At 43.8% G+C, this 14,799-nt stretch overlaps 7 protein-coding genes across 7 annotated transcripts; 4 read left to right on the top strand and 3 right to left on the bottom strand.

Annotated features, from left to right (window-relative positions):
• Positions 1-375: 375 nt before the first annotated feature.
• On the top strand, positions 376-1,368 carry EAE97_000892 (uncharacterized protein; the record flags this gene model as incomplete). The annotated part of the gene is made up of 1 exon (XM_038871402.1): positions 376-1,368. One exon carries the CDS (start codon positions 376-378, stop codon positions 1,366-1,368), a length of 993 nt encoding a protein of 330 aa, XP_038737303.1.
• A 162-nt stretch (positions 1,369-1,530) lies between these two features.
• EAE97_000891 (uncharacterized protein) lies at positions 1,531-2,358 on the bottom strand (the record flags this gene model as incomplete). Its single annotated transcript, XM_038871401.1, has 4 exons — positions 1,531-1,766; positions 1,820-2,022; positions 2,071-2,246; positions 2,299-2,358. The coding sequence occupies 4 exons, from the start codon at positions 2,356-2,358 to the stop codon at positions 1,531-1,533; spliced, it is 675 nt and encodes a 224-aa protein (XP_038737302.1).
• Positions 2,359-4,458: 2,100 nt separating this feature from the next.
• On the top strand, positions 4,459-5,578 carry EAE97_000890 (uncharacterized protein; the record flags this gene model as incomplete). Its single annotated transcript, XM_038871400.1, has 3 exons — positions 4,459-4,576; positions 4,635-5,120; positions 5,169-5,578. The coding sequence occupies 3 exons, from the start codon at positions 4,459-4,461 to the stop codon at positions 5,576-5,578; spliced, it is 1,014 nt and encodes a 337-aa protein (XP_038737301.1).
• A 620-nt stretch (positions 5,579-6,198) lies between these two features.
• On the top strand, positions 6,199-7,238 carry EAE97_000889 (uncharacterized protein; the record flags this gene model as incomplete). Its single annotated transcript, XM_038871399.1, has 4 exons — positions 6,199-6,282; positions 6,460-6,551; positions 6,662-6,839; positions 7,058-7,238. The coding sequence occupies 4 exons, from the start codon at positions 6,199-6,201 to the stop codon at positions 7,157-7,159; spliced, it is 456 nt and encodes a 151-aa protein (XP_038737300.1). The 3' UTR covers positions 7,160-7,238.
• On the bottom strand, positions 7,239-8,514 carry EAE97_000888 (uncharacterized protein). The gene is made up of 2 exons (XM_038871398.1): positions 7,816-8,514; positions 7,239-7,766 (listed from the first exon to the last, which is right to left on the bottom strand). Exons 1-2 carry the CDS (start codon positions 8,179-8,181, stop codon positions 7,392-7,394), a joined length of 741 nt encoding a protein of 246 aa, XP_038737299.1. The 5' UTR covers positions 8,182-8,514; the 3' UTR covers positions 7,239-7,391.
• A 680-nt stretch (positions 8,515-9,194) lies between these two features.
• On the top strand, positions 9,195-10,258 carry EAE97_000887 (uncharacterized protein; the record flags this gene model as incomplete). Its single annotated transcript, XM_038871397.1, has 3 exons — positions 9,195-9,329; positions 9,430-10,191; positions 10,250-10,258. 3 exons carry the CDS (start codon positions 9,195-9,197, stop codon positions 10,256-10,258), a joined length of 906 nt encoding a protein of 301 aa, XP_038737298.1.
• Positions 10,259-11,335: 1,077 nt separating this feature from the next.
• EAE97_000886 (uncharacterized protein) lies at positions 11,336-14,374 on the bottom strand (the record flags this gene model as incomplete). Its single annotated transcript, XM_038871396.1, has 3 exons — positions 13,523-14,374; positions 13,374-13,461; positions 11,336-13,257 (listed from the first exon to the last, which is right to left on the bottom strand). Exons 1-3 carry the CDS (start codon positions 13,658-13,660, stop codon positions 11,336-11,338), a joined length of 2,148 nt encoding a protein of 715 aa, XP_038737297.1. The 5' UTR covers positions 13,661-14,374.
• Between the last annotated feature and the right edge of the window lie 425 nt (positions 14,375-14,799).

Here is a 14,799-nt window from a genome sequence, read left to right as displayed (position 1 = left end):
AAAATATCGAGATCCGGAGTGAGTCGCCGATTGATAAGAACCTGATTGTTCGACCGGATGGTTCTGGCAAAGATTCGCAGGATGACCTTGTACGATGTTGTAGAAAATAATGATCTGATGTTGATGTGCTACGAATTCTTGATGGATGGTAAACACACCCCGCGCTAGCGCAGGAGTTATTTTCGATCGGGCGGCCTTAAATAAAAGGTTACCGACAGCCTTTTCAAAAGTTGGCCAAGGCTGAGTGACGGATAATAATTTTTGTTATCAAGCTTCATCTTTCGCGATTATATGTTACACTTTTTCGTCATCGCAAAGAAATTACAGGAAGATTATCAATGCAAAGGCATATTAAACAACAGAACTAACGCGAATATGCTCTACGATCTCAATGTTCCTTGGTCATCAAGTAAAGACGCTCTCGATCTACAAAGAACAATCTCATTTCTTTCAGAATTAGGCTACGGTACCATAGCTCTCAATCATCTCCAAAGCGGACCGCTTCCTTCCACTATAACAAACCCAATACCTACGACATTTCCTTTCACAGTGCCTCCCAAAACAGTCATTCTTCGCCGTTGCACCCTCACTCTCTCCGATCCCTCCCTCAACCACCGTCTCTCAGCTATTTCATCCGCCTACGATATTGTCGCAATCCGCCCTACCACAGAAAAGGCATTCGTCGCAGCATGTCTTAATCTAGCGGATCACTCTCTCATATCCCTTGACCTCACACAACGATATCCATTTCACTTCAAACCTAAGCCTCTCATGGCTGCTATACATCGTGGCATTAGATTTGAAATATGTTACGCGCAAGCTACGATGGAAGATTCAAATGCTCGCAAAAACTTTATAAGTAATTGCCTGGGAATATTCAGAGCTACGAGAGGAAGAGGGATTGTGATAAGTAGTGAAGCTAAGACTGCATTGGGTGTCAGAGGCCCAGCAGATGTGGTCAATTTGATGGCAGTATGGGGATTGGGTAGAGAAAGAGGCATGGAAGGATTGGGCGACAATCCAAGATCGGTGGTTATAAATGAGGGATTAAAAAGAAGTTCCTACAGAGGATTGGTCGATGTGGTTTATGGTGGTGAACGGAGCGCTGAGAAGGACGCTGAAATCAGCGAGGCGCAGAAGACTAAAGCAAATAATGGGGAAAAGGGAAAGGGAAAAAGGAAAGCCGATGATAATAAGGAGGCAAAAGAGAACGAGCCACCCCAGATAAGTAAGAGACAGGCAAAGAAACAGAGGATGGAAGCCTTGAAAGCCGCCGAATCCAATTCGAGCTCATCGAAAGAAACATCTCCTACGGCTCCTGCAATCATAGATACTAATAATATAATAAAAGCGAAAGCTAATAGTTGATTTTTGTATTCTTTTGCTATTTTTTTTTTCCCCTTGTGGCGTCATTTTTTGAACGTATATTTACAACGAATTTGGTATCTTTCGGGAGTCTAGCCCTGCACAATCTAATATTACTTCTCTTTTAAACCCATTTCATTACTATTCGAGCATCAAGCTCTGATCTCAGACCGCTGTCGCCACAGCAAGATTTCCAAGGACTAAACTGCTGGACAAGGAGAATGTGTTGATATCCACAGGATTTGGCTGTGCGACTTGTGCAGCTCCCAGTGCAGGAGCTGGTGATCCTCCAGCTTGTATCGCAGCTGATGTGGCGACACTCGCGACTGTAGCTCCTTGAATAGCAGCTTCAGTTAAGGATGTGCTAATTGATGCTGCCGTTATAGCACCTTGCATTGGAACTTTGACATCGGATTAGTTCCATGGAAGATATTTCAATATGGATTCAACATACCTGATACCATGACGGTAGTTGTTTGCATCATAGTCATAGTGACCATAGACGTAACAACTGACATTTGCGTAGCCATCATAGTTACCATCACTTGCTCAGTTTCGGTGACTGTTTGGGTAACCATTTGAGGTAGTGGAGTGACAGTAACGGTGGGCGGAGCTCCTGTACCGAAGACGGTCGAGGTGAGGAAAGAAAATTGGCCACTGGAATTGTTAGTTTTCGACTAGTTTCTGAAAGACTGATTTTCATACCCAGTTCCAGCAGCTTGTACTGCAGCTCCTGTTGGCGCTGCCGCTCCCTGAGCAATCTTTGTGACAGTCATTGTCTTTGTGATCTCCTTTGTCACCGCGGGTGCTGCGCTCGCTTTCCCTCCTCCTTCGAGAGCGGCAATGATATCACTTAAACCTCTAGCTTCATACCGATATCCCTAGATTATCATCAGCGACCATCGACAGCATGAACTATCTCTCAAACCATACCTGTGCAAGACCTGCCGCCCCCACTGCCACCAATAGCGATGCTCTTATAAAGCCCTTCATCGTCCTCCAATATTGCCGTTAGATGATGTAATTTGGTATCCTGCCTTTCGAAGTTTGAATTTAGGTATTAATGAATGTAGTCAACAGCCCAGCCGTTGTATGAAGCAAAGAATATGAAAAGTAATGAGTGAGCGTGACCTGCAGCTGCAGAATTACAATTGATTAGATGACAAGAGATTTAAAAGAGAGTGCTCAGATGATAAGTGATTCAATGAGGGAAGTGGAAACAGATATGCATACGACCCTCAAGCCGTGCATCAATGAGCCTTGGCGCTATGATCGAAAGTTGAAGCACTGCAGTGCGTAGTCCTAGATGCAGATCCCCGACGCCCATGGGAGAATCATGGACGGATGATATGGGATCGTGGCGCCATCAAATCTACGAACCGCCAGGGGTCTATGATTCAACTTTTATATGAGAAGGGAAGCTTTGCCAACACTTACAGTGGCACACTGGAGTAAGACATGACAAAATGATTGATTCGATCAGGTAAAAAAAACGAAAGAGTTCAAGGGTCCCGGCGGTACGATTGAGTGAAGAAAGTCGACGCATAACATAAACAGCAGGGGAGTCCAGCAAGGATACGAGACTAGTGCAAAAGCATACTTCACAAGTGGTGGCTTGAAATACTTTTGATAGAATATTTGCCTAGGATGTAAGAGATGCAAGAATCTCAAACGTCAGAGAGTTTTTGAAAGTACACCTGGTATGGGGAAAATGAATCCCAGACATGTGGGGTTTCAGACTAGCTTGGTGGCGTGAGAATTCTCAGACCATTGTACAAATTGCACACTCCAAGTATGTTGTCCAATGGGAATTATGAATCCTGGAATGCAAAACAAGCCTTGTACAGACTCCATCGGTTTTCCTTGGGTGTATAAGGTATAGTGGAAGTGGAATCAATGAATTGAATGGAGTGCGCGACGATGTTAGGGAGGATTACGCTGAAATGTTTGACCCCCATCAGGAACTCGAAATTCGCAACCAGAACCTTTACTGCTGTTGTCCTATCGGATCTCGAATCTCGAATCTGAAGAGTTTTGTAATGGAAGATGTTTAACGACGACTTGCTAGATATGGGATTTGTAGATTAGCCTTGTATACCTATGGATATCACATGCAGATTGTGATAACCGGTAGAAGCGATTTCCATATGAAGTTGTTTCTTACTTTGAGACACAACCAATTTGTAAGACTAGAAGGATGGAAGACGATTAGAAACATGAAACATATTAACCCAGGATATGTATGTTCATCAATCCCAAGAATGATCAAACCATCAGCCTTGCATAGATTACCTAGTAATGATAAATGCTACCAGTACTGCAGTGCCTAGGATACCGACACGTGACAAAGTAGGAAATTCCAGACACGGGGACTCGGGTAGCATATTAAGCTTAAAAGTCAATTGAGACGATCGGGTGTAGTAACTTCCGACTTCTATCTACGAGTACGATGGATGCTATCTATACTCCGTGTCCGATCCTCCCAGCCAAACAATCTATGTACCAGTCGAGCCAGTACCCGTAGGACTCTGATCATTATAATGATACTAGCCGAACTAGCCTCGATCGATATATAAAATTTAATTAATAATCAGAATAGACTTCTGACCTATCTAGATAGAGTACGTCACGATCTAGCGAAAATTTATCACCAAGTACCAAGCCAAAAATGTCGATTTCACAGATGTTTCAACGATGAAGGGGAGAGAAGAAAGAATCCCAACGGAGTTTCGTGGGTGTCCGAAGTGCATTTTTACATTTCTCTATCTCCAAACAAAACATTTTTAAGCCACATCGGTCATTGCATAGTCTTTGATGCTGTGACTTTGTGACTATTGCACCAATACCGATCCTAGGAGGTAATAATATCTACTACTATTTGACTCAAATACAGGAACGGCGAGTTCTAGGAGCTACTTAGGCTGACATCAAGCTCCCCCCCAACACGGCAAGAAGTAGTGCCTTGTCATCCCAAGCTTCCATCATAATTACTATTCTTTCCCTTCTGCTTCGAGACATTTCCACACTTTCGAACCATTGTAAAGGATCATAACCACCATCGCATTTAGACACGTTCAACTGTATATCGCAGATATGACCGTCGTCCATGTTTTAGATGATTACTACCTCGCAATAACGTTCTTAATTACAGTTGCGTATCAATTGTTCTTCTTCGCAATTGCATTTTCTCTCAAATTTGATAAACTTACAGGTCAGAACAAGTCTATTTTGCTCGAGATATACTCAATGGCTGCTAATGTTAATTTCAGATTTTGCTGGAGGAACAAATTTCGTTGTACTTGCCATCATAACGCTTGCATTCAGTGGTCATCACCATGCACGTCAAATCGTCGCCTCTCTTTTTATCATGGTATGGGGGGCACGCCTATCAGCTTTCCTATTATTCCGAATCCTGAAAACCGGAAAAGATGATAGATTCGATGATAAGCGTGATAACTTCTTCAAATTTCTTGGGTTTTGGGTATTCCAGATGTTCTGGGTTTGGGTTGTCTCTTTCCCGGTCACCATATTGAATTCCCCCAAAGTCACGAGATTCCCACAGCCTGCTTTCGGCACAGCTAGTGATATCGCGGGAGTCATTCTCTACGCTATTGGTATTATTATGGAGAGTGTGAGCGATATTCAGAAATATCTTTTCAAAGCCAACAATAGCGACAAATCGAAAATCTGCGACAAGGGTTTCTTCTCATGGAGTCGTCATCCAAATTATTTTGGAGAGATCATCATCCAGTTTGGTAGGCCTTCTCATCCAACTAAATACTTCTCTCGCTAATGAATTGCAGCTATCTACATGATTGCAGTCTCACCTGCCGCCGAAGGCTATGTTCATGGTGGAGCCCGCTCAGCTCTCTATGCTTCAATTCTCGGCGCAATATTCCTCACTACCCTACTCATGTTCGTATCCGGTTTGACACTTCAAGAAAGACCTGGTGCAAAGAAACGATACGAGAAGGACAATCACTGGGAGGAATACTCTCGATATCTGAACCGAACGAGCATTCTCATCCCTTTCCCACCACAAATTTATGAGAAACTCCCTACGATATTGAAAAGGACAATTTTCTTGGAATTTCCCATTTATGTATTCGATCCAGCAAAGCATTCTGATGTTGGAAGAGGTCAGCATGGTGCAGAGGAAGGTCGTCAATCGCATGGACGAGATCGACAAAGTACTGATGCTTTGGCTCATTGAGATAGGCTATTCATAACATTGTCACATAATCTCCGTTGTTTTGAACTCAAACGTGGAAATCTACAATGGCGAAGCTTTTGTCCTTTCTTCAATCAACTCTCGCCCAGGAATGTCCTCTTGTTTCATACAGTCTGATATCTACGTCACAGCAAAGCTCGCGTTCAGTTTACCAGCGCAATTTATTTAATAATCATGTATATACATAGTAGCTAATGATACCTCTCCTCATAACTATTTAATAAGACAAAGATCATTACCAAGGAACAAAAAAAGCGCGACACGAACACAAAATTAAAGACAGGTCATCATGTGACGATGACTCAACCGAAAAAAAGCAGAGAGTCATCTCATCCGTGCATGCATCTCTCATCTGCGAAATTTCCCAGATTGTGTCATACAATACCTCATATCTTCTAAGCACTTTATTTTCTTCTGCATCTCCATTCTTTCTCAATGATTCTTCAGCTCGGAGGAGATCAAAATACCTTATATCAATCGCAATCTTTGCAATTGAATCTCACCTCCGCATACCAATCTATCTATCTACCCCACATTTCCCCATCTCATCCTACCATCATCCAATTCAACCAATAAGCAAGCGAGCGAGCGAGCGAGCAACCATGAACGTCTCCTGCGAATGCCAAAATGTAGTTTTCAAAACTCCGTTGGCGAAACCACTGGCGCTTTATATTTGTCATTGTAATGTAAGATTTTGCTATTCTCTTCACTTTTTTGGTACGGGGTTTATGTTTATATCCTTCGGGTTATTGAGTTAGTCATGGGATATATGTGTGTTTCTGGAGTTGTGTTGTAGAATTTGATGGATGGAGATGAAGCAAATACGTATAATGCTATCAGGAGCTAACTCGAGGGATCTATAGGAATGCAAACGACAATCCTCCTCAGCGTTCGGCGCCTCTGCTATCTTTCCTCGATTCCCATTGCCGTGTCCGGAGTTTCTGGCGGTTTATACGTTAGTTTCCTTTTCATTCTTGCTCCTCTCCCGTTTTTCCCTCTATCAATTACATACGCTCCTCCTTCTATGGAAATAGTGACAAAAAATTAACGTCTCTTCTCCTAAAGTCGTCCCACGGCCTCAGGACACACGGTGAATTGTTATTTCTGCAAAACATGTGGTACACGGTTAATCCACAGCACGCCTGGAAAGAGCGTTGTTAGTGTGAAGGGAGGGTGTATTGAGGGATTGGATTGGAAAATGGCGAAGCATATTTGGGTTAAGAGGGCCATGGTTCCTATTCCTGTGAGTCTGTTTCTGCATTACCCCCTTTTTTTTTCAAAAGAAAGGTTTGGTCTTAGCTTTGAGGATCTTTTGCGGATAGGTAGAGTGGAAATGAGAAAACTGGTTGGAGCGAAAAGCTGGACATCTTGATCTTAAAACTTGATTCGGCACCTCGGGATCATAGGGGCATAGAGAGGGAACGAGACGGCATGAAATTGAGTTACTAATATCGTAAATAGGAAGGAGCAGAAGTGGTAAAAGAGGAACCGGATTTTGACCCCTACATCTGTAGGACGACAGATCTTTTGGAAAATGGAAAGATGGATGCTGGAGCTGCGTGAAAGGGACGTGGGAATGAATTGCTGCACTTAGTAAGTATAGAGGATAGTAATGATTATTCCAATTATTTTTATTACTACCGAGGACTACTGGCTTTTAATAATAACTAGAAAAGGTAGAATTGGATGTTCCTGTTTCTTGATCAAAAGGCCCTCGTATTTTAAGCATACCGCACTGAATGCAAACTCGCTAAGCGCATAGAAAAACGAGTCTAATTGCTAGTGTGCCCTACAGTTATGCCATTCCACCATTCACTTGAAGTGTCTGACCCGTCACCCATGAACATGCCTCACTACTCAAAAATGCCACAACGTCTGCAATCTCGTCTGGTTCTCCAATCCTATTCTGAGGATTTAAGCCAGCAAGTGTCTTCAAAAGTTGATCACTCTTGCCTCTGAAGAATAACTCAGTCGCCGTTGGTCCTGGCGCAACTGTATTGACCATAATACCCTTGCGTGCTAGATCTTTCGAAAGAGCTCGGGTCATTTGCTCGATGGCACCTTTCGACATGATGTATGTTAGGTATTGTGGTGCTACTGTGCTGGCATGGCATTGTGTTGTGGAGAAGAGTATGATGCGGGAACCGTGGGTCATATAAGGAACGGATTTCTGAAACCATTAGAAAGCCACACGACTAACAAGTGGATATAAGACGTACCTGGGCGAGAAACAAAGGACCTTTGACATTCAAATCGAACGTCTGATCAAATTCTTCGCCCCTGACATTTTCCAATTCATTCAACTTCATAGTTGCAGTACAGGCAACCAAGATATCAATCTTTCCGTGCTTCTCAACCGTTGTATCAACCATTCTTGAAATATCTTCAATATTGCCGGCATCAGCTTTGATAACCATAGCGTTCTTCTCTCCGATAAGTGATGCAACTTCGTTTGCTGCGGAAGAGTCATTGCTATAGTTTATGACTACTATTGCACCATCACGTGCGAGACGAAGACAAATTGCTCGACCGATTCCTTTGCTTCCCCCGGTTACAAGGGCGACTTTTCCTGCGAGTGGTTGCATTGTGGCGATTGTATGGGATGTGAGAATACGGCGATGAGAAGAGAAGAGATGTAATTTAAAGAGAACTCGTTTGGTAGTACGGTGAATGGACAAACAACGGAGGAAAACTTGACATATTTATACTTGCTTTCAGAGCAAGGGCGTACTTGACACTCATTCATACGATGACTCAAAATGCCGCGCTGACAAGCCAACTTTGCAAGCATAGACCGCCGTTCAACTTGCCGGTCGATATCATTTTGATCCCTAAGCTTCATAGATGTGCATATGTACGTTTGTGGAACATTCCGCAATATCCGCAATATAAAAACGGAGGTACTCACGAGATAGATTCATCACCGCGGAGTTTGGGGATAAAGGTAAACCATATATCCTTTCCATCATTGTGTTTCTGCCAACGCAGATACTTGATGTTTTAAATCCCACTAGGAAAGACAGAGAGAATTTCTGGTAGATGTCAAGACTCCTATGAACGATACAAATCATCAAACATCCTAAAATCCTGCCGCAAGAAATTCTTCTATTCAATTAGAATTCGTGTACTAGACTAGAAAGAGGATATTCACATGGTGTCTTCTCAAGCTTTGAGCAATACCAAACATTCAATATCAACTTCGAATATCAATCTTTTTGAGAAAAGAACAAGTACAGCTGACTATATATGATACAGAATGCGAGATGAAGTGCAAACGGAAACTTTGCCTTTCGCTGCTGGGAAAGTTTATACAGCACAAGCAATTGGCCCGTGCATACCATTTTTGGCCGTAACATCAGCCTTGTGATATTTAATCATCAAACTTGTAGAAAACAATTATCAAAAACCTTCTCAACGACACACTTTCTTTTGTAATTTATCTGGTTACTTTTCTGATACCCAATTCAATTCATTTTCGTACATAGAATCTACGCAGCCTCGAATCCGATTCTTCGATATCGTCGAACATTTCCTATCGGTCTGCAGCAAAAACAACAATCGCATACAATCGAAACCCCTCTATCTCCTTTCTTTCAAGATGGATCAAAGAGAACTTACCTCAAGAGTTTCGGCTCTTCAAAAGGCGATCAATGACAAAGAGCCGGCAGCGAACGTCATTACCATTATGGAAACTCTGAAGAGAGATGTAAATGCCACTGAAGAACTTCTTAGGGTATGTCTACAACCGGCTACATTCCTAACCAAGCTCTTCTGGGTCTTTGTGTCTCCACGATAAACCTTCAAATGCATGGACTGATCAATATATCCTCTAGGCAACCAAAGCAGGAATGGTAGTAGCCAAACAACGAGGAAACGCGAATAAAGACATTGCCAAACTTGCCACTGAAATCGTCACCAAGTGGAAAAAAACAGTCGAAGCCGAAAAAGAAAAGCGCAAAGCAAAGCAAATGGCATCCGGATCTTCTCCCGCAGTTCGCAGTAACAGTACTTCCTCTCCTGCGCCCGCGCCTAGCGCCCCAGTCACGAAAGCCTTCAAAGGCGATTCTTCAAAGCGAAGATGGGAGACTGATAAAGTCGATACTAAGCGTACGGGTCTTCCAACACGCGATGCTTGCATTGGATTAATGTATAATGGTCTTGCCTTCAAATGCGAAGAACCCCCCACTCATGTCATTATCAAGGCTATGGCTGTTGAACAAGCTGCGTTTGATCATTTTGGAGGTGAGACAAAGGAATATAAAGAGAAGCTTCGTTCCCTCTTTCAAAATCTCAAACAAGTCTCCAATACGCAGTTGCGCAAGAGAGTCATGTCGGGAGATATCGAACCAGCTCGTTTTGTTGTCATGACGCATGAGGAATTAAAATCAGAGGAGATGAAGAAGAAGGACGACGCGTTAGAGTTGGAGAACATGAAGAAGGCTCAGGTACCAATGGCGGAGAAGAGTATTAGTGATGCTTTAACGTGCGGAAAATGTGGTCAAAAGAAAGTCAGCTATTCACAAGCACAGACTCGCAGTGCTGATGAACCTATGACGACTTTCTGCGAATGTCAAGTTTGTGGTCATCGCTGGAAGGTATGTATCGTCTCCACTCGGATTTACAATCTGATTATCTTTTCTAACCATTCTCCAGTTCTCTTGAACAATTAATCCTAGGCGAAAGTTTCTCTTCTCAGTTCGGTTTTATTATGGATGGTTTAGGGGCAAAGGAGTGCACAGGTGACATTTTTGTTTTCAGGGTGGTTTTCAAGCATGGAGTTTACTCGAAATACCTCCCGCAGTTCTCCTCATATTGCGGTTATGCTATTTTCGATGAAAGTACACATCTCGCATTTGAGTAAATGAAGATCGATGGATGTCTAGCATGTGATACACACATAGCTTTCGGTAGTAACATCAATTAAATCGATACTATAGAAACAAGTTCATTTTCTATTCGTTTCATGCTGTCTTTGTGGTGAGACAGATTAAGAAGCATTTTAAGAAGCCAAAAAAAAAGTGCAGAACTTTGACTTGCTCGATCGCATACGAAGTGGTGACGGAAATATAAAATGCTGCAAGAGCAACATCTAGACTTGATTATGCATACCTACTTGTCTATCTATCTAGTATCTATCTAGATAGATAAACAACAAGAGGGGATTTAAAGCTTCAATACAAAAGCGTGCAAGGTTTGAAAAGTAGCAAGTACCGTTGTTGGGTATACTGTGTGTTCTAGCGAGAGCGAGAGTGAGGTAGGCAGGTATCTGCAGCCAAGGGAAGATACGATTCTATACCTCATAGTAGGTATCTGTTGCAATACGAAGTAAATTGATAGAATGATAAATTGATAAATTGATAGATAGATAGATAGAGTGATACATCGATATGGTAGTCCCCTGACAAGACGAGCAAGTAAGACAAGCCCGCCCCAAATTCTCTCTACGCAAAAGGAGATGGGAACCATCCTTTCATTCATGCATCCATCTATCTATCAATCATTGGCAATCCTGGTATTTCGTATTGGCTAACATGACTTACACATAACGTAAAGAACACAATGTATAAACTAATCATCCATCCATCACATACGTACTAATTGCTCATTCGCATTTCGCTCGCTTAATGTATTTATCCATCGCTCAATGCATCCATGCACGCCTTCAAGACACATCCGAAACTTCATCGTCAACACATATTCATCCTTTCCCATCTTCATAAATCATCATCATCATCGTCGTCATCTCCAATCCGGATATTTCCTCCCATCTACACCCCTCACAGGACTCACAATCCTTTCCCTTCTCTCTCGATCTCGTTCCCTGAAACTCCTCCCTTCGTATTCATCATCTCTCTCTCTATCCGCTCTTTCCGTTCTGATTCTCCTCGCGGGGATTTCCTCATGACTACTATGTCTCGTTTGTAACCTAGGTCGTTCCCTTCTCTTGTAATCTCTGTCTCTATCACCCCTATCCCGCTCATCTCGGTCTCGATCTCTATCCCTCTCTCTATCTCGATCCCTTTCCCTTTCCCTTTCGCGATCTCTATCCCTGTCCCTATCGCTCCTATCTTCCCGACTACTGTGTGTCCTACTCCCCCTCCCTTCTCCACTCTCTCTTCCACTTTCTCCGCCGCTCCCCCCACTCACATGATGAGAATGACTACTAACACCCTCCCCTCTCATCCCCCCATTCCTCCACATCTCAGCAATATCTCCTAGATCCCTCCACTTCACACCCCTACTATCGCTTCTCCCCTTTTCTCTCTCCCTATCCCTCTCCCTCTCCCTATCAATATCAACCGATCCTCTCCCCGTCTCTCTCTTCCTCCTCCCCGCCAGAAACGGCGCGCTCAATTTACCATTCAAATCAATATTAGTCGGATACTGACCGCGTCTCACTTTCTCCTCAATATCTCTCTGTCTCTCCCTCTCCCTCTCTCTGTCTCTCGCATCCGAAACCGGAGACGGCATCGTACTGCCCGGCGCCGTAGATGGAAATGCAAACACCCGAGGACTATCCGCTCCAGCACTTCGCGACATATAAGCCGTTTGCGGATGTCTTGGTATGGACTGTCTACCCGTCGATGTTTTGATCGGAATCGTGCGAGTTTTCGGGGAAGGATCATCTTCCGAATCTGAAGTCACGCTGGTATCGCTGGACGAATCGGAGGAGTCGGAAACGATGGGTGCGTGGCGGGATTGTCGCGGATGACTATGTCTTCGCGGGTGAGCGGGGTGCGGAGGATCCGGAACTGGGACATGGTGATGGGGATGGTGGGGATCGGTAGGAGGAGCGGGGTGCGCGTGGAAGATAGGAGCGTCTTCTGAGACGGGTGAACTTAAATTGGGAAAACTGCGATGACGACCGCGGGGTATGCGGGGTGCATATGGCTCTTCTGGAGCAAGAAATTGACGCACTCGATGAGTAGGTGATCGGTTGAGAGGGGGTCGTTGGGGTCGAGATGCTGAGACGTGGGTATAAGGTATGGGTCGACTGGGTCGACGGGTAGTAGATTCCCGGGTCGCCGATTCGCGAGGAGGCTCGCGAGTAGATTCCCGGGCGGATTCACGAGTAGGTTCTCTAGTAGATTCCCGGGCGGATTCACGAGTAGGTTCTCTAGTAGATTCCCGAGGCGGCTCGCGAGTAGACTCGCGGGTAGACTCGCGAGTAGAAGGTTCGAAATAGCCGCTGCGGGGATGCGCAGCATTTGTTGGAGTTGGCTCTGGGATCCTGGGCGAAGGCCGAACATGAACGTATTTTGCTTGCACTTTGGGTCTCGGCGGGAGGTCCGGTATGGGAGTATCCTCTTCATCATCCGGCGCTGCTCGTTTGCGTAATTTCTCTGCACAGGTCCGATGCCATTCCTCTATTCCCGCATCCGGTACCAATGGGAAGGCTTCCTTTGGCAAATCAATTGGGAATCTCGCTCCCGTGTCTGGATTTTTGATTTCGAAATCTCGGACTGCGGTTTGGAGGAATGGCACATGTTCCTCGGGCCCTAAAAGTATTTCAATCGACTGCCATCGCACGAATCCTCGCACAGTGAGACATGGTATCGAAGGAGGGGCAAAATCATCTTTCGTCGGGTTTAATGTATGTTGACAGCCTATCGAGGCATAAATCCAAGAAATGGATGGATGTGTCGTCTCCACAAAAAGAGCTATGTAAGGCAACGGAAGCTATTAGCAAGCACGCTTCTAAAATCGCGGATAGACAAGGAAGACGACGGGAACCCGAGACTAGATACCCCTCCCCTCCCAAAAAGAGAAGACTTACAATCATAATTTCCACCAACAGCTTTATAGAAAAGTGCCAACTTCTCTGGCGTTAGGAATTTATCTTCTTTACTTCCCACATTCTCTATCTGCCACCATGATAAGCATAAAACTCAAAGCGTAAATCGCGGAAGTTTGAACAATCCTTACAATATGATTCGCGACGCCTCTCAATAGCGCATTTAGTACTGGCGTCGGACTCTTATTCTCATCAAACAAATATCCATAGAATTCTTTTGGATCCACGTCGGGAGATTCCTCCTGTGGTTGCGGTTGGGTCTGCGCCATATTCACAAAATATGATGTCGATATCTCAATCCCTCAATGTGCAGAAAACGATCAATCAATAAGATCTCGATATGGCTGTTGTTGGCTATTGTATCTTGGCATCGCATTCGTTTCCTCTGGCTGTTTTGTCCGCATCGATAGAGCGGATAGCGAGAATGTTTTATATGTAAGTAGGTAGGTATGAATAAAGGGACGGTAGGATTTTATTCGTGAACCAGGTAATTAAATGGTTTGTACAACGAAAGAGGAAGATCTTTTTTTAATCATGAATGAATGATGCTGCGCAAAATTTCATCACCAGTCATAATCCTAATGATTGGGCATGAGCTGGCAAATCATCAGGTATCGGTCTCGTAGGCTGATTTTGCCGTGATATGGGACGAGTGTGGATGAGACAAGCGGTGGGATGCTGATGATTCTGGGGTACCTAGGTAGATAATACAAGGGTTAATTGAAGAGGTATGACATTCGTTGATCTTGATTCAGATAAGTGACGACGGGATGGAAAGGTCTTCTTCAACTCGATCTTGAGGATTAAGATTAATATACTTTGGATGAATTACTCGATTATGGTTTTTGTTGGTTTGTATGATGATGGATCTATATTGAAGATGGCTGGTCAACTAGTATCCATCTGGCAGGCATAACAGCATAACACAAGTGTGATATACAGAGTATCCGTGGAAAAGCCCACTGACAGCAGCCTTGTATTGAGCTTTCAAAGCCTATGAGCCTGTCAAATTTAGACGCGTAGTATTCAATATCCCTGGAAATGATGATTGTTAGTGGGGTTGCGCGGGGCTATACACGGCGTCAGAAGACCGGTGGGTCTCTGAATCATATGGAAGGCGTTTAGAACATTTACATTGGATTCTATAGAACATTTAGAAGAATCGTTTGGAGAGATTTGGACGTCCAGTGGGTCCTCACAATGGTTCAATGAATGGGAGAAGATATGGCAGAATAGTAAATTATTATTATTTGTCTATAAATACCTCCTAATGTGTACTAGGTACCTACAGAGTAAATAAGTAAAAGGGTATCTTGTACTCGTAAGTGTACCTTCCAGCAAATTCCCAAATCCCCAAACCCCCAAATCAAAAATACACGTTGGTATCCCCAAACTCCCATTAAGAATC

This window comes from Botrytis byssoidea (genome assembly GCF_014898295.1).
Source record: "Botrytis byssoidea strain MUCL 94 chromosome Unknown BBYS_002, whole genome shotgun sequence".
Taxonomy (NCBI): domain Eukaryota; kingdom Fungi; phylum Ascomycota; class Leotiomycetes; order Helotiales; family Sclerotiniaceae; genus Botrytis; species Botrytis byssoidea.
Note: the sequence above shows the minus strand (reverse complement) of the source record. Positions and strands in the feature narration are given on the sequence as shown.